Below are 19,820 nucleotides of genomic sequence, written 5' to 3' on the forward strand. Positions count from 1 at the left end.
ATTGGCTAGCTGTGTTTAAAAGTGGGCAGTCCAGGAAATTCATGTTCACTGTGACTGTTAAGAGTGTATAGTTTAAAGCTATCTAAGGACTCTGGATATCTCTGGGTGAGTCACAGTTTTCATAGAGATAGCTAATAGACCTTAGGTGGATGTTAAAGCGTCAGTCTATAGAAATTGGAAGTATGCTTAATACAAGGAGGAGATGGGGACTGGGAAAATATCTTAGAGCTTCATTGGCTTGGTAAGCACACTTTTTACAGTCATGCGCGGCATATTGGTGTTTCAGTCAATGACAGACTGCATATATGAGGGTGGTCCCATAAGATTATAGTGGTGCTGGAAAACTACTATTGCCTAGTGATGTAGTGGCCGTGGTAACATCATAGTGAATGCATTACTGATGTGTTTGTGGTGATGCAGATGTAAACAAACCTTCAGGTCCTTCAGGAGGTATTCCAGAAAAGGGCATTGTTATCATGGGAGATGACAGCTCCATGCATGTTATTGCCCCTGAAGACCTTACAGTGGGACAAGATGTGGAGGAGGAAGACAGTGATATTGATGATCCTGACCTGTGTAGGCCTAGGTTACTGTGTGTGTTTGTGCCTCAGTTTTCAACGACCAAGTTTAAAAAGTAAAAAAAAAAATTTAAAAATAGAAAAAGCTTATAGAATAAGGATATAAAGAAAGTGCTTTGTACAGCTGTACAATGTATTTGTGTTGTAAGCTGTGTTATTACAAAACAGTCAGAAAGTTAAAAAAAATTAAAAAGTTTGTAACGTAAAAAGATTACAGTAAGCTAAGGTTAATTAGTTATTGAAGAAAGAAAAATATTTTTATAAATTCCACGTAGTCTAAATGTCCAGTGTTATCAAGTCTGCAGCAGTGTGCAGTAATGTCCTAGGCCTTCACATTCACTCACCACTCACTCACTGACTCACCCAGGGCAACTTCCAGTCCTGCAGGCTCCATTCATGTAAGTGCCCTATACAGTGTATCATTTTTTATCTTTTATACCATATTTTCACTGTACTTTTTCTGTGCTTAGATATGTTTAGATACGCAAATACTTACCATTGTGTTAAAATTGCCCACAGTATTCAGTACAGTAACATGCTGCACAGGTTTGTATCCTAGGAGCTAGGTGTGTAGTAGGCTATCCCATCTAGGCTTGTGTAAGTGCATTCTATGATGTTCACACAACAATGAAATCTCCTAATGACACATTTCTCAAAACATATCCCCATTGTTAAGCAATGCACGACTGTACTTGGTTTGCATCATTTATGTGAGGTGGCTTTGTTGGGACCTGATGGACATTATGGGTCATCATAACTTCTTCTTTCCAAGCCATCCCTTGACACTAGAGTTCCTCATGACACCTCTTTTCTCTCCAGACCTACCTTGTCAGCACTCTGCTCTCCCTTGACAGGAAGACTAAGAAGGAAAGAGTGGCAATGGATTTGCTACCCACTGAGGTGACAGTAAGTGAAGTTTGTCTTTTTCATGAATTGCCTTCTGGGTTCAGAGATGGTGGATGTGTTTCCATCCTTTGGGTACTTTTCTTTCCCACAAAAGCTATGGAGAATCCAGAGCCTTGTAAGTTTTCTGCAGGATCCAGAATTTACCGAGGGGCTGCTGAGGAATGTGCCTCCTCTGTCCCCAGGTCACTCTTAATTCACCCTAAACTCACTTCATGATTAAAGATTGTCAACCCTGAACATATACTTCTGGCTGCCGTAAGTGCTTGGTGAGGAGTATGGAGTATTAGACAGTCTTTGTCTTCACAGAGGATATAGTCTCACTTGGGGCAAAGATGTGGAAGGGTCAAAGATACCCTCAGCAAACATTTATTGAGCACTGACTATGTACAGGATACTGTGCAGGGCACTGGGGATTCAAAGAGGAAAGATGTTATTTCCATCTTCAAGGAGTTCATGGTACTGATCTTAGGAAATGATTAAACCTCCAGGAAGAGTCAGGGAAGAGACCCTAGAAGTGGGGTCATTTTGAGCTGGTACTGAAGGTCAGGACTGATACTGGTGGGCATCCAAGAAGGGGTTCAGCTTGGTGTGGGCTCTGAGGCTGGTGCTGGGGAGGACGAGGGCTGGGACTTGCCCAGAGACCTTCCCTCTTTGTTAGGAATTCCTCTGCATAGTGCGACTGTGATGTCAAACTGTCTACAGGTTCCTCTTATCTGTCTGACTGATGCCTCTCTTCTCTGATTCTTTTTTCCCCTGCTACTTTAGACTCCCCTCCTGGGCCCTTTTTTCTTGCTCTTTCCCCTTTTGCGATCCATTTTCATTACTTTAACTATCACCTTTCTGAAGATCTTTCCCAAATTGCTGTCCTCAGGCCTGAACTTTTCCCTGGAGTTCAGTCTTTCATTCCTAAACTCTTTGGAAATATTTCCACATGGAAGTCCCATCTTTCCCCCAATACCAGCTCCCTTTCCTATGGATTTTCTGTTCTGCCATACCCAAAGCCTCTCTTTTTCATTGGCTGCTTTTCGAAAAAGTGATGGTAGCCCATAGGGAGTTCATGATTTAGGAAGTTCATGATTTTGTGAGTTCACATCCAAGCTAGGGATGTGACTTCGGTAAGTTATTTTATCTCTCTGTGCCTCATTTCTTCATTTGTAAGTGGGGTTAATTATGTACACACTTTTTGAATAGACATTTTCCCAAAAAAGACATACAGATGGCCAACATGAAAAGATGCTCATCATCACTAATCATCAGGGAAATGCAAATCAAAACCACAATGAAATACTACCTCACACCTGTCAGAATGGCTGTTATCAAAAAGACAACAAATAACCAGTGTTGGAGAGGATGGAAAAAATGGAACCCTCATACACTATTGGTGGTTATGTAAATTGGTGTAGCCACTATGGAAAACAGTATGGAGGTGTCTCAGAAAATTAAAAATAGATCTGCCATATGATCCAGGAATTCCACTTCTGGGTATTTATCCAAAGAAAACAAAAACACTAATTTGAAGAGATATATGCACCCCTATGTTTATTGCAGCATTATTTACAATAGCCAAGATATGGAAGCAATCTAAGTGTCCATCAATAGATGAATAGATAAGATGTGGAATATATATACAATGGAATATTACTCAGCCATGAAAAAGAATGAAAGTTTGCCATTTGGGACAACATGGATGGACCTAGAAGATATAATGCTAAATGAAATAAGTCAGAAAGAGAAAGACAAATACCATATGATCTCACTCATATGTGGAATCTAAAAAACAAATGAACAAACAAAACTAAACAGAAACAGACTCATAGATACAAGAAACAGACTAGTGGATACCAGAGTGGGGAGGGGATGGGAGGGCAGGCAAAATAGGTGAAGGGGATTAAGGGGTACAGACTTCCAGTTATAAAATAAATAAGTCATAGAGATGTAATGTACAGCGTAGGAAATATAGTCTGTAATATTGTGAGGCCAGCCCCATGGTCTAGTGATTAAGTTCAGTGTGTTCTGCTTCAGCAGCTCAGGTTCAGTTACCAGGTGTGGACCTACACCGCTTATTGGTGACCGTGCTGTGGTGGTGACCCACACACAAAATGGGAAGATTGGCATGGATGTTAGCTCAGGGCAAATCTTCCTTAAGCAAAAAGAGGAAGATTGGCAACAGGTGTTAGCTCAGGGTGACTCTTCCTCAGCAAAAAATAATATCGTAATAACTTTGTATGGTGACAGATGGTTACTAGACTTACTGTGGTGATGATTTCATAATGTATATAAATATTGAATCACTATGATGTACACCCAAAAATAATGGGATATTGTATGTTGATTATACTTTGATTGAAAAAAAGTATTGAAAAAAATGTACATACTTCATTTAATCCTTCCATGAGGACTGTTAATATCTGCATTTTACAGATGAAGAAACTGAGGCACAGAGAAGTAAATAACTTGCTCAAAGTTGCACAGCTGGCTTTTGAACCCAGACAAGACAGTCTATCCAGTTAGCATTGTGCTCTCAGGATGGATATGTAAAGTGCTGAGAACAGTGCATGGTACCTATTAAATCTCAGTAAATCCTAGCTGTTACTGTTAGCATCAGCAGCAGCAGCAGCAGCATTATTTTAGGACCTGTCAAATTTGGTATGTCTCTCCTCACTAGGCTAGACTTTATTTTGATTCTTTAATTACAAGGAGATGGGTGTTTCAGGAAATCAAGATAGAAAGACTAGAAAATGCGTCAAAGCAATACCCAGCTGTTACTGGGATTACCTTCTGTGCAGAGGTAGGACTCTTCACTGAACTTCCCACAACCCCTCGCTGCAGAGACTGACTTCATTTTAGCTAACGGAAGCTGTAGAGGAGGATGTTTGCAACTCAGAGCCAGTTTTTATGGACAGCTAATTTAGTATCTAACCGTTTTGATTATTAAGTCTCCTAGGGACCCGAGGAGACCCAACCACAGGTCTCATTACCCTATTTGAGTCAGTTCAATGGTAATATCCAATCTCAACTTCTTTCATTAGGGAACTGAGGGGCAAATTTCTCTCTGTTCTTTTAGAAAAATCAAACAGCAAATAAGCATAATTTTTGGAAAAAGTAGGATCTTTGTGGATTTTACAAATACTCCTTATTCTATTGTATTCCCAGGTAATATATAATTTATCTTGTTGGAAAAAGTCACATGAAACTTGTTGTTTATTGCTTAATAGTCATAGTTCATCAGTTACATCTCTTTTTTTTGTAGGAAATTTGTTTTTCATATTGTCACTACTTTTTTAAAAAATAACTTTATTTTTTTAGAACAGTTTTAGATTTAGACAAAAATTGCAAGGGTTACCAGTGTTACCATATACCCTATACCAGTTTCCCCTGTTATTAACATCTTACATTAGTATGGTACATTTGTTATAATTAATGAACCCATATTGATATATCTGTAGTAACTACAGTTCTTTCTTTATTCAGATTTCTGTAGTTTTTACTTAATGTCCTTTTCTGTTCCAGGATTCCCTTTAGGACACCACATTACATTTAGTCATCATGTCTCCTTAGGCTCCCCCTGGGTGTTAGTTTCTCATACTCTCCTTGTTTTTGACCATAACCGTTTTTGAGGAGTATTGGTTAGGTGTTTTGTAGAATGTCCCTCTGTTGTAATTTGTCTGATGTTTTTCTCAATGTCAGGCTGAGGTTATGGTTTTTGGGAGGAAGACCACGGAGGTAAAGTGTCATTCTCATCACATCATCCAAATTACATTCTAATAACATGACTTGTCACTGTTGATGTTGACCTTGATCACCTGGCTGAGGTGTGTTTGCCAGGTTTCTCCACTGTAAAGTTACTATCTTTTTCTGCCTTCCCGTGCTGTCTTCTTTGGAAGGAAGTCGCTATGTGCAGCCCACACATACGGAGCAGGCAGTTATGTTCCACCTCCTTGAGGGCAGAGAGTCTGCATAAATTATTTGGGATTCAGTGTGGAGGATTATCACTTCTCCCCCATTTGTTTATATCTGTATGGACTCACAGATGGCTATTTTATACTTTGGGTTATAATTCAATACTACTTTATTCTTTTGCTCAAAGTCTTCCATCTTTGGCCATTGGGAGCTCCTTCAGTTTGCTCCTCTGTCCCTTTGACATATCCCCATCAATGTGCTTTTTTTTTTCTTTTGTTTTTGGAACATTTCATCGCTTTTGACACCACAAGATGCCTTAGGCTCATTTTGTATTTTTCCTGGCCCAGTCTAGAATCAACCATTTCTCCAAGTAGCCCTGGTTTCTTTTCTTGGAGAATGGTTTTAGAAAACAAGATCCGGGCCCTAAGTTTACTCATTGCTACTGTGATGTCTTTGCTTTGAGACCTTATAAGCTGACAGAGCAAGGATATGTATGTGTATACTAACCTGTGTGTGTGTCTGTGTGTCTGTGTGTGTATAAATACTTCTGTATGTACCATCTATATATGTGTGTGTGTGTATATACATAAAACCTTCTATATGTGTGTATGTGTATATGTATTTCTATATGTAACCATCTGTATCTATATTAAGCTAAATATAAGTTCATACTGATATCTCCAACTCTAATTCATTACATGGGTCATTGTAGCCTCATCCCCTTCCTTATCTGTAACCCCCTGCTCCAACAGTGAGAAACCTGACTCCCACCATCGGCCACCCATTGACTTTAACCATTCACTTCCAGTATACGTGTATAGCAGCATCTGAATTGTTAACCCATACCCCCGTGGGAAACTACTTTACCAACCAGAGTTGATTGCTTACGTGCAGTTCCTTTTGTCTTACAGACTCCACTCATTTTACTTGGGTTACTTAGGTCAGCACCTTTTCCACCACCTCCTTCATAAGGTTGTATCATACATTTGTATTGTATTTAGATTGTTTTGTCACATTCTGCATTTCATTCTGGGATCCACTGATATCCTAAATGATATTTTTAAAATTTGCCTACATTAAGTTTCACTCTTTGTGTGGTAAATTTCTGTGAGTTTTGAAAAATGCATAGTGTCGTGTAGCCACCATTATAGTATCATGCAGAATAGTGTCACCACCCTAAAAATTCCCCTTCGCTTCACCTATTCAACAATCTTCCCCTACCCGACTCCAGACTCCTGGCAACCACAGATCTTTCCACTCTCTCTACATATTAATTATGCTTCTTTTAAAAAAAATTTTAATGGTTGCCCTGAAGTTTGCAATATAAATTTACAACTGATCTTTGTTTTTAAATAACACTATACTATTTCCTGGGTAGTGCAGATGTCTTATAACGAAGAAATCTCAATTCTTCCCACCCATCCGTTATCCCCATTTCACTAAACATATGCTATAATCACCCAATCATTGTTATTACTTAAGCAAACAGTAATCTTTTAGATCAATTAAGAATAAGAAAAATAAAAGATTTTATTTTGTCTTCACTTATTCCTTCTTTGTCGCTCTTCCTTTCTTTATGTAGATTCACGTCTCTGACCTATATTATTTTTCTTCTCCCTGGAGAACTTCTTTTACCATTTCTTGTGGGGCAGGTCTGCTGGTAATGAATTTTTTGTTTGTCTGAGAAAGTTTTTATTTCTCATCCCTTTTGAGAGATAATTTTACTGGATATAGAATTCTAGTTTGGTGATTTTTTTCTTTAAACACTTTAAATATTCCACTCTCTCCTTATTTGCATGGTTTCTAATGAGAAAATCCACTGTAATTCTTATCTTTGTTCTTCTATAGGTGAGATGGTTTTTTCTCTGTCTTCTTTGAAGATTTTCTACTTGTCTTTGGTCTTCTGTAGTTTGAATATGATGTGCCTACCTGCTTGGTATTCTCTGAGGTTCCTGGTGTCTGTCACTAATCTTGGAAAATTCTGAGCCATTATTATTTCAAATAGTCCTTTTGCTCCATTCTCTCTTTCTTCTCCTTCTGATGTTCCAATTACAGAGCAATTTAATTGATCAGATAGTGTTGTATTTTTAACATGGAAGAATATACATGACATATCAGTGAGAAACTTAGGGGTGGTGAAATAATAATCATTATTTCTCACAGTTTCTCTGGGTCAGAAATGCAGACAGGCAGCAGAAACAACTTATCTTCCCTATAAAAAGTCTGGGGTCTCAGCTGAGAGACTCAAAGGCTAGGGGCTAGAATCATCTGAAGTCTCATTCACTCACCTGTCTGAGAGTTGATGCCAGTTCTTGGCTGAGACTTTAGCTAGGGCTGTTGAGTGGAACATCTGCCTGTGATCTCTCTGTGTGTCTTGGGCTTACAACATGGTTGCCAGGTTCCAGGGATGAACATCAAGTGAGCCGGGTGGAAGGTATATTCTTTTATGACCTCTCCTGGGAAGTTACATAGCATCACCTCTGCTGAATTCCTCTGCTCACGGTGCTTATAAGCCCATGCACGGATTCAAGGGAAAGAAACATAGGCCTACTTCTTGGTGGGAGAAGTGTCAGTGCCACATTATAAAGGAACATGTGAGATGGGAGATATATTCGTGTGGTCATCTTGAGAAAGAACAATCTGCCACATCTGTCAGAATTAAAAATACAAATATCCTTTGACCCAATAGTTCAGTCTCTGCCAGTTGACATTAAATATAAGTGGACATGTACCCAGAGAAATCTGCATGAGAATTGTTATTGTCCATTGTATGTGGCAGCGAAAAACAGAAACCATCTAGATAGTCATCAGTGAGGAAAATGGTAAGTTATGGTATTTATACAGTGGCATATATCATGCAGTTGTTAAAAAGAATGAGGTTCGTATATGCAGATGTGGCAAGATCGATAAGATATAAGTAAAACAGGATTCAGAATTTTTCCAAAAGAAGGATACACATACGTATGTGTGTATTTGCACAAAACATTTCTGGAAAGAAAGAAACTTGATACCAGTTTCTTGTAGGATGGAACTGCTAATCTGGGATAGGAGGGGACACTTAACACATCATGTGCTCTTTTGTACTCGTCGTATTCTTTGGCTTGTGGCTGTTTTCCTTTTGTTTAAAAAATGGTCAAAAGAATATATGGATGTGCAATTATATGAATTCTGGAATATGTTCTTTTTTTTTTTTTAAATTTTTTGTTTATTGCAGTAACATTGGTTTATAACATTGTAAAAATTTCAGGTGTACATCATTGTACTTCTATTTCTGCATAGATTACATCATGTTCACTACCAAAATACTAATTACAACCCATCCACCACACACATGTACCGAATTATCCCTTTCACCCTCCTCCCTCCCCCCTTCCCCTCTGGTAACCACCAATCCAATCTCTGTCCCTGTGTGTTTGTTTATTGTTATTATCTACTACTTAATGAAGGAAATCATACGGTATTTGACCTTCTCCCTCTGACTTATTTCACTTTGCATTGTACCCTCAATGTCCATCCATGTTGTCACAAATGGCTGGATTTCATCGTTTCTTATGGCTGAGTAGTATTCCATTGTGTATATATACCACATCTTCTTTATCCATTCATCCTTTGATGGGCACTTAGATTGCTTCCAAGTCTTGGCTATTGTGAATAACGCTGCAATGAACACAGGGGTGCATGTACCTTTACAAATTGGTGTTTTCAAGTTCTTTGGATAAATACCCAACAGTGGAATAGCTGGATCATATGGTGGTTCTGTCCTTGATTTTTTGAGGAATCTCCATACTGTTTTCCATAGTGGCTGCACCAGTTTGCACTCCCACCAGCAGTGTATGAGAGTTCCCTTCTCTCCACATCCTCTCCAACACATGTTGTTTCCTGTCTTGTTAATTATAGCCATTCTGACGGGCGTGAGGTGATATCTCATTGTAGTTTTGATTTGCATTTCCCTGATAGTTAGTGATTTTGAACATCTTTTCATGTGTCTGTTGGCCATCTGTATATCTTCTTTGGAGAAATGTCTGTTTAGGTCTTTTGCCCATTTTTTAATTGGGTTGGTAGTTTTTTTGTTGGTGAGATGCATGAGTTCTTTATATATTTTGGAGATTAAGCCCTTATCAGAAGTATGGTTTGTAAATATCTTCTCCCAATTGTTAGGTTGTCTTTTTGTTTTGTTGATGGTTTCCTTTGCTGTGTAGAAGCTTTTTAGTTTGATGTAGTCCCATTTGTTGATTTTTTCGATTGTTTCTCTTGCCCGGTCAGACGTGGTGTTTGAAAAGATGTTGCTAAGACCGATGTCGAAGAGCCTACTGCCTATGTTTTCTTCTAGAAGTTTCACAGTTTCAGGTCTTACATTCAAGTCTTTAATCCATTTGGAGTTAATTTTTTTTTTTTTTTTTTTTTTTTTTTACATTTTTATTGATATTTTAATGGTTTCTAACATTGTGAGATTTTGGGTTGTACATTTTTGTTTGTCCTTCACCCCATATATGACTCCCTTCACCCCTTGTGCCCACCCCCCACCCCCCACCCCCACTTCCCGGGTAACCACAGTCCAGTTTTCTCTGTCCATGTGTTTGTTTATATTCCACATATGAGTGAGATCATACAGTGTTTGTCTTTCTCTTTCTGGCTTATTTCACTTAACATAATACGCTCCAGGCCCATCCATGTTGTTGCAAATGGGACGATTTTGTCTTTTTTTATGGCTGAGTAGTCATTTGGAGTTAATTTTTGTGTATGGTGTAAGGTAAGGGTCTACTTTCATTTTTTTGCATATGGCTATCCAGTTTTCCCAACACCATTTGTTGAAGAGACTTTCTTTTCCCCATTGTATGTTCTTGGCTCCTTTGTCAAAGATTAACTGTCCATAGATGTGTGGGTTTATTTCTGGGCTTTCGATTCTATTCCATTGATCTGTGTGTCTGTTTTTGTGCCAGTACCATGCTGTTTTGGTTACTATAGCTTTGTAGTATATTTTGAAATCAGGGAGTATGATACCTCCAGCTTTGTTCTTTTTTCTCAGGATTCCTTTAGCTATTCGGGGTCTTTTATTGTTCCATATAAATTTTAGGATTCTTTGTTCTATTTCTGTGAAAAATGTTGTTGGAACTTTGATAGAGATTGCATTGAATCTATAGATGGCTTTAGGAAGTATGGACATCTTAACTATGTTAATTCTTCCAATCCAAGGGCACAGAATATCTTTCCATTTCTTTGTGTCTTCTTCGATTTCTTTCAGAAATGTTTTATAGTTTTCGGTGTACAGATCTTTCACCTCTTTGGTTAAGTTTATTCCTAGGTATTTTATTCTTTTTGTTGCAATTGTGGAATATGTTCTTAAAGCACAAACAAAACTCATCCGTGAATAATAGGATGTAGTGTGATATATTTTTTGTTATTGTTTTCAGTTTTTTTCTGAAGTGATTATGTTTAATTTGTGCACTTTTTAAAAAGCCAATGAAATTAAAAAAGAAAAAATGCCATTTTGCCGGAAGTGTTCCAAGGCCCGGGGAGATGGGACTGGAAGTGAAGACAGAGTGTGAGATTGCTGTGAGTGCTCTGCTTACAGCAGCAAGGAGCCTACGTTAGTCTGCTCAGGCTGCCATAACAAAGTGCCACAGACTGGGGGACCTAAACAATAGCAATTTATTTTCTCACAGTTCTGGAGGCTAGAAGTCCAGGATCAAGGTGTCAGCAGGTTTGGTTACTTCTGAAGCCTCTCTCCGTGGCTTGCAGATGGCCACCTTCTCACTCTGTCCTCACATGATCTTTCTTCTGTGCAGGTCTGTGTCTTAATCTCCTCTTCTTATAAGTACACCAGTCATATTGGATTAGGGCCCAATTTAAAAACCTCATTTTAACTTAATTACTTTTTTTTTTTTTTTTTTTTTGCTGGGGAAGATTCCCCCTGAGCTAACATCTGCTGCCAATCTTCCTCTTTTTGTATGTGGGTCGTCGCCATAGCATGGCCACTGACAGATGAGTGGTGTAGGTCCGCACCCGGAAACTGAACCCGGGCCGCCAAAGCAGACCACGCCAAACTTAACCACTAGGCCACCAGGGCTGGCCTTAATTACTTCTTTAAAGACCTTATCTCCCAATAATGGTTACATTCTGAGGTACTAGGACTTAAACACATGAATTTGGGGAGGGGGGCAACACGCAATTCAGCCCGTAAGAAAGTCCTTTCAGCTGGTTCCTGTTGAAAGATTACTCTAACTACCATCTCCTCCATTCTTTCAATTCAGACATATTTGACATAGTTCAAAGGCCTCTCCCTGTAAGGCTCTCTTTCCTGTGGTCTCTGGATTATAGAGGGGGTGGTTCCTAAGCCTAATAAAGCCTGGGCTGAGGCAGGATCTCTGAGCCCGTGGCTGGGCCTGGCTCCAAACACCCAGGTCACCGGCTCTAGTCCCAGCAAAGCTAAGCAGCTCGTCTCCAAGAAGCCACAACCCACAACCAGGTTAAGTAAATATGGAGTTACCACACAGCATTTTTTGACAGTTTAACATCTAAGCCACATTCCTTTGTTTGGGGAACTCCCCTCTTTTTGAGTCTTAGGAAACAGAACCCACCTCACATTGTAGAAGCGAAAATCACCAGATACCTGCTTTTCCAGCTTCTCTTATAGATAAGGTACAGGTATGTGATCCGAGTCTGGTGAAGCAGTTGTACTTGCCCCAGACTTTGAATCGGTAATTAGGGTGTAAAGAAACAGCAACAATGTAGCGCACACTCTGGTGGTTGTGGCAGCAGCAGTAACAGTGAGTTTGTAGAGAAAGGAGGGGGAGTACACAGCAAAAGCAGTGTCTGTCTAGTGGACATGGGGGTGATAAGAATATACTGTCTGCTTTCCCACGGTAACAGCAACAGTATTCTCACAAGTCTGGTTTTCTAGTGTGATCCTGGCTGTGGTCCAGAATGTAGCCTGGCCTCTGCTAGTTTCTGCTCATTTCTAGGCCTAGTTCTATGACTCTCAATGATCTTGCAGCTACCCAGTCCGTTTTCTTTATAAACGAGCCAAAGTCAGTTTCTGTTGCTTGAAGTCTGACGAATATACTTCTTATAAAATCACCTGCTGAAACCTAGATTCTCATTTTGCATCTTTAAAATACAGCTTATACTACCAGTGTTTCTAAGTGGGATCATTTTAGCATTTTGGATGAAGCAGTCTTTCACTGTGCAGGGTTGTCTTGCACATTGCCAGATGATTAGTAACCTTGATCCCTTCCCTTAAATGCCAGTAGCACCTTCCTTAGTCATTGTGAGAAACAAAAACACCCTCACACATTTCCAAATTTAACTTGGGAATGGGAGAAGGATACCATACACTCATGAGAACAACTGACCTAGATGATTGATAAGATGTCTTTCAGGTCTGCAGTTCCAGGATTCTGTCATTTTGTTATTTCTTAATGTTTCATGAGCTAGTCTAGACTCACTGAGTGTTTTGTTTTATATTTAAAAAGTTATACATGGGCTTTCAGCTTCTGGGAATACAAGAATAGCTCCTATCAGACCAGTTCATCTGTGGATAACAAGTAAACTCTGGACAAAATATATGAAACAACCACTGAAGGCTCTGGAGAGAAACCAAATCAGACAGATACTGGACAACTGTCTACATTTGGAAGAAGGGACTGTCACAGTGTAAATAGTGCAGTTTTTATAGCATTTTGCCTAGGGACAGACCACTGTGAGCACCAACAGAATGGTTAAAACTTGGTTAGAAATCTGGAGTCTTACTAGTGTGAAGAATCACAAGACAGAGTTTGGGGCAACCTTAGCATCTGGAAAGTTGTGAGGGACCTTGGAAAAGAGAGAGCCAGAGAGGGAGAGCCCCAAATTCTGTGCATAAACTCTGCCCAAATCTCTGGCTGACCCTTGAACCACACATGCACAGGACAGACTCAAAGTAGCCCAACTAAGAACTGAACAGAGATTTTTGCTGCTGCCTACTACACAGATGACAGAGTTTGAAATTTGAGTACAGCCAAATTAACTACCTACTTAAAAAAAAATCAGTACTCTTTAAAGAAACATAAAACAAAATCCCGAGTCTGCATTATATACTACACAATGTCCAGGATAAGGTAGACATATGAAAAAACAGGAAAATGTGACCAATATTCAAAAGAAGGCAATCAATAGATACTAATCTCAAGGTGACCCAGATGCTGGAATTAGCAGGCAGACTTTAAAACCACTATTATAAATATGTGCAAGGACTTAAAGGAAAATATGCCTGTAATGAACGAATGAACGAATAGGTAATCCAAGCAGAGAAACAGAGACTGTGAAAAAGTAATAGAAATTCTGGAACTGAAGAACAAAATATCTGAAAACTTAAAAATAAATCACTGCATAGGCTTGACTTTTAGAAATGAACATAAGGAAATGTCACTGAGACTTGTAGGTAGATCAGTGGAAATTGTCCCATCTGGAGAACAGGGATGAAAAGAGCTTCAGTTACCTGTAAAATAATGTTAAAGGTCTAATATACATGTAATTGGAGTTCAAGAAGGAGAGGAGAGAGCAAATGGGGCAAAAAATATATCGAAAGGAAATAATGGCCATAATTTTCTCAAATTTGGTAAAAAACATATTTACAGATTCATGACACTGAACCTCAAGCAGAATAAATACAAAGAAAACCACAGGTAGGCACATCATTGACCAGTGCTGTGCAATAGAAGTATAATGTAAACTATGAGTAGAAACCACATGTGTAATTTAAAACCTTCTGGTAGTCACATTAAAAAATAAACAGAAGCAGATAAATTAACTATAATAATATATTTTATTTAACCCAGTATATCCAAAATATTATTTCAACATATAATTAATATAAAATTATTGAGGTATCGTGTGTATATGTGTATATATATGTTTTCTAGTAAATCATTTGGAATGTATTTTACACATAATAGCACATCACAATTTAGATTAGCCACATTTCAAGTACTCAATAGCAATTTTTTTCTAGTGCCTACCATATTGGGCAGAAAAGTCATAGACAAATCACTGAAAGCCAAAGATTTGAAAGCAGACAGAAAAAAGAGAATCAGTATTTCAATGTCTGTTGGCTTCTCCTCAGAAACAACAATGGCCAGAAAACAGTAGAATGACATGCTGCAAGAAAAAAAACTCAATCCAGAATTCTATAGCCAGTGAAAGTATTCTTCAAGAATAAAGGTGAAATAAAGACATTTTCAGATAAAAGAAAATGAAGCTAGTTTATCATCAGCAGGCCTGCACTACAAGATAGCCTAAAGGAAGTTCTTCAAGCTAAAAGGAAATAATGCCAAATGGGAACTCTAATCTTAGGAAGGAAATGAAGAGCATTAGAAATGGTGGCTATTTGGATAAATATAAAATACTTCTTCCTCTTGATTTCTTTAAAATGCATATGGTTGTTTAAAGCGAAAATACAATATTATGGCTTTTATATGTAGGTGGATGTAATGCATATGACAACTGTGGATATAGAATTCATTTATGTCTGGACTGGAAAAGCTCTGTCTTTGTCTGGGGATGCCTGGATGGCTGTTTTTTGACTCGTGGCCAAGATAAGGGCGGTGGACGTGCTATTCAAAATCTAAATGCCACTGGCCATCCCCAGGGTTGTTGTCTTTACTGATAGTTTGCAGCTGGCCTAGATGGTTTGCCAAGCCTTGCTTGATACACAAAAGGTCCCTGCTGAGAGTTTCTCCTTTGAGCTTTCTCAAAACCAAGATTCCTCATATAGATCCAGTGACACAGCATAGTCTCTGTGTACAAAAAAGAGAGATTGTACATGGAATGGCTCTTGCACTCTCTTTATCTACTGTACTGTACCCTTTGCCTTCCATGAGTGTGCTCAGTGTGGTATGTTGAGTCCTGTCAACTATCTGAACTGGAAAAGTCTTTAAAACAACTATAGCAAGGTGGGAGTGCAAACTAGTGCAGCCACTATGGAAAACAGTATGGAGATTCCTCAAAAAATTAAGGATAGAACTACCATACGATCCAGGTATTCCACTGCTGGGTATTTATTCAAAGAACTTGAAAACACCGATGCGTAAAGATACGTGCACCCCTGTGTTCATTGCAGGGTTATTCACAATAGCCAAGACTTGGAGGCAACCTAAGTGCCCATCAAGGGACGAATGGATGAAGAAGATGTGGTATATATACACAATGGAATACTACTCAGCCATAAGAAACGATGAAATCCAACCATTTGTGACAACATGGATGGACATTGAGGGTATTATGCAAAGTGAAATAAGTCAGAGGGAGGAGGTCAAATACTGTATGATCTCACTCATTAAGTAGTAGATAATAACAACAACAAACACACACATAGAGACAGAGATTGAATTGGTGGTTACCAGAGGGGAAGAGGGGAGGGAGATGGGTGAAGGGGATAATTAGGCACATGTGTGTGGTGATGGATTGTAATTAGTATTTGGGTGGTGAACATGGAAACATGATGTAATCCATGCAGAAATAGAAGTATATTGATGTACACCTGAAATTTATACAATATTATAAACCAATGTTACTGCAAGAAACAAAAAATTAAAAAAATAATAAAATTTATATAGGAAAATAAAAAAAAATAAAACAACTATAGCATGAAGAAGGGGTGGTGGTGGTCCCATATACTTGCAAGGTTCTTCATTCTATGTGAAATCATATAGTAGCTCTAAATAGACTATAAATAACTAAGAATGTATATTATCATTCTCAGAATGACCACTAAAAATGCAGAGATATAGCTAAAAAGTCAATATAAAGATTAAAATGGAATCTAAAAAAATTCAAAACACACACACAAATGTAAGCCTAACAGAAGAGTATAAACGAATAAGTGAGAGATTGCTTTCCTGCCTCTCTCCACAGATGTCAAAGAATATTCAGCGTGGACAGCTTGTTGTGTTCTTCCAGATATTTTTGTATGCACATAAGTACATACAGATAAAGAGTAGATTGTTTTGCAGCTTGCTTTTTCGTGTGAATCAACAGTATGTCAAGGCCAAATTCAGGTGTCAGGCATGCAGATCTACCTCATTATAATGGCTGTATAACATTTCATGGAATAAATGCACTATAATTTGCTTATCCATTCCCTTATTGCTAGATATGTAGGTTGTCTTCAGTTTTTTTACCATTGTATTCATTTCCTGTTGCTGCTTGTAACAAATTACCACAAACTCAGTGGCTTAAAATAACATAAATTTATTCAGATCAGAAGTCTGAAATCAGTTTCACTAGCTTAAGGTCAAGCTCTCAGCAAGGCTGTTTCTTTCTGGAGGCTCTGAGGGAAAATCTGTTTCTTGGCCTTGTTTTCACCTTCTGGTGGCTGCCTGTTTTCTTGGCTTGTGGCCCTTTCGTCCATCTTGAAAGCACATCACTTCAGTCTCTGCCTCCATCATCACATCGCCTTCTCCCCTTCTGACTCTTACTCTTCTTGGGCCCTTCTCATAAGGACTGTTGTGATTACTTCGGATCCACCGGGATAATAATTATCTCCCCATCTCAAAATTCTTGATTTAAACAGATCTTCAAAGTCCCTTTTGACATATATGTCACATTCACAGGTTCATTATTTAGCCTACTACAGTCATTAACTTATAAGTAACATTTCAGTGAACATCCTTGTTCAAATATCCGTACCCAGTTGTGTGATTATTTCTTGTAGTGGAATCCTAGAAGTAGAATTGCAAGGTCAAGATGATGTACCTATTACATTCTGATGGATTCTCAACAAAATACCCACCAAAAGCATTGTGCCATGTTTTACTCCCTTCACCTCTTTCTTACAAGAATTGCTATCTTCCCAACCTCTGCTTTCTCACATTTTTGGGTTTAATTGGGGTTCTCTTGGAAGAAACTTACTTTCTCAACTTAGTTCGTTCTTGCACCTGCAGTGTCTTGTACAGTCCTTTGGTTTTTTTTAATTTTCATAGTCAGTGGAAACCCATCTGACAATATAGCTTAGAGATCTGTCTCCCTGTATTCAGATCCGAGCTCCGCCACTTTCTAACAGTATTACCTTGGGAAGGTTACTTAACCTTTCTGAACTGTTTCTCCGTCTGGAAAATCATTTAATCATAGTATCTACCTCTGAAATTTAGAGACTATATACAAAGTTCCTTTCATAGTCCCTAAGTATTTAGTAAACGTGAACTAATATTAGTTTTATTATGTGTCAGAAATTCCCTTATGTTTCTGTTCTGCTGATGGTATTTTCCCCAGTTTTCCAGCATTGCTCTAAATGTATTCTGATTTTTTCCCTTCCATTTAATTTGGATTTTGAGTGGGAGGGAGGAGGTAAATGTATCTTTACAGGTGACATGTATCTTTGCTTCCAGTGGGTACTCAATAAATATTTGTTTAATAGTTAATGGGTGATTCCAAAAATGACATAAATAGTTGATTTGAAATACTTAGAATCCTGAGACATTTTCAGAATTGATTGCTACACATCTTAATGTCACCTTCTTACCGAGTCTTCCAGTGGCGAAGATGGTCCTGGGTGAACAGGAATGGGTTTGCGTTACAGGAGTCAGTGACATTCAGGGATGTGGCTGTGTTCTTCAGCCAGGACGAGTGGCTGCGCCTGGACTCTGTGCAGAGAACCTTGTACCGGGAGGTGATGCTGGAGAACTATAGCACCCTGGTCTCGCTGGGTAAGGAGGTTTGCCTGTAAAGAAGAATCTGCTGTGGGAACACCTTAAGAGGTCCCTCTTTGGGGTTCATAGTGTGCAGGTTTCTACCCTACTGTGCCTCGGGAAAAGATGAATCTCTGTAGAGATGGAAGTGTACGTTTTTGTGTGATGCCCTTCATGCTCTTCTTTTCTCCTTCCTGTGCCTTCCTCCCATGCCACCTCCCAATCAAAGTTTCCTTCTACTCCAATGACTAGATCCCGGTTTAGATTCTGGAAAACATATAGAGCTCCTAATCTTAGAGGCAGCATAGCCAGGGCCCTATATTGTTTCTGAATCGAAACCCACCTCCTGATCCATCCCCTGAAAGCCCCAGTCCCATCAGATGTGCTTGTGCTGCCTACTCTGCCTCCCAAGGCTTGCCTTCTCTGCCCTGTAGGTTCTGGTTTGTGAATTCTGGGATTTCTCTTCCTACCATTTGTTCAAACTCCATTTCCTTTCTCACGAGCAGGGATTCCATTTTCAATGCCAAAGGTGATCTGCCAGCTGCAACAAGGAGAAGATCCCTGCACAGTGGAAAAAGAAATCCCTCAAGACACCTGCCTAGGTGAGTGAGTGACTGGGAAATGGGCACAGGGTGTCTTTATACATGAGCAGGCCATGAAGAGGCAGTGCTCTGGAAACTTTCCTGGAAATTCCGAGCCCTCTTGAAATGCTCAGGGCCACCAGACAGAAGCCCCCTTGGTTGTAATGGTTTCCTCTGCATCGAGAAGGTCCTTGTCTTCATGTCTGTCTTCTCATACTGCTCCCTGCATTCTCCATCCCTCTCCTCTTTTTGCAGCCTCACTCACTTCTACCATCTTTGACCTCTTGCTCTTCATGGTTTTCTTTCCACCTGTATTCACATATGTTCATGTCTGACAGATTTCAACTACTTTCCACCTTCTGCTGCCATATTTTGAATTCTTTATAATTTTTTTTTCATTTCTTTCACCAACCACATATTTCAAAGTGTTATCAACTCTCCTTTGTCTCTGACTTCTGAACTCACGTTTCCCTTTTATCTCCTTGGAGACTGGGTGATCTTCTCCCACTGTTATATTCAACCAGCTCTCATTAACATCACCACTGTAGCCCTTCTAGTCGAGGGGTCCACACACTTTTTCTATAAAAGGCCAGATAGCAAATATTTTGGCTTTGGGGCCATATGGTCTCTATTGTAACCATTTAACTCTGCTATTGTAGTGCAAAAGCAGCCAGAGACAATACTTAAAAATACAGATGTGGCTGTTTTCTCATAGAACTTTACAAAAGCAGATGGCAGCTGGATTTGGTCCAGAGACCCGTAGTTTGCTCACTACTCTTCTAGCCTATTCTAATCTAGTTGGTCTTTATCATAAAACTATAGGTTGTTGGAGCTGGAGGATCACTTAAAGGTGATCGAATTTAGATACCTCTTTTTATATCTGAAGACACAGAGCATCAGAGATTTATACATACTTCGGTCACAGAACTAGAAAGCTGAAATGCAGTGACAGAAACTTAGATCACCAATGTCGTTTCTATTCACCATGTGACAGAGATATGCCAATAGTTTGCTTTTATCTTTGGTTTGACCTTTAATCTAGGACTTTTGCCTTCATTGACGTCTTTTTTTCGCTCATTCTTTCTAAAGATACTTTTCATCTTTATTAAAATACAATTTTCTCCGAATACAGAGTTAGTAGGCAGTGCAGTAGAGTGTTGAAGATCGTGGTTTGCATTAGACGTTCCTAATTT

The 19,820-nt window shown here is 39.0% G+C and overlaps 1 protein-coding gene across 5 annotated transcripts in view; it reads left to right on the forward strand.

Annotated features, from left to right (window-relative positions):
• Positions 1–19,820, forward strand: part of LOC131409944 (zinc finger protein 879) — a 51,561-nt gene that overhangs the window by 24,826 nt on the left and 6,915 nt on the right. For 4 of the 5 annotated variants that reach the window (XM_058547703.1, XM_058547698.1, XM_058547708.1 and 1 more), the window contains 3 exons: positions 1,398–1,484; positions 17,938–18,064; positions 18,553–18,648. In XM_058547703.1, coding sequence (XP_058403686.1) covers positions 1,398–1,484; positions 17,938–18,064; positions 18,553–18,648 — 310 coding nt within the window. Of the gene's footprint in view, positions 1–911; positions 977–1,397; positions 1,485–17,937; positions 18,065–18,552; positions 18,649–19,820 lie in introns of those variants that run through there. The other variant, XM_058547734.1, reaches the window with a different exon arrangement.

Source organism: Diceros bicornis, chromosome 1, assembly GCF_020826845.1.
Source record: "Diceros bicornis minor isolate mBicDic1 chromosome 1, mDicBic1.mat.cur, whole genome shotgun sequence".
NCBI lineage: Eukaryota > Metazoa > Chordata > Mammalia > Perissodactyla > Rhinocerotidae > Diceros > Diceros bicornis.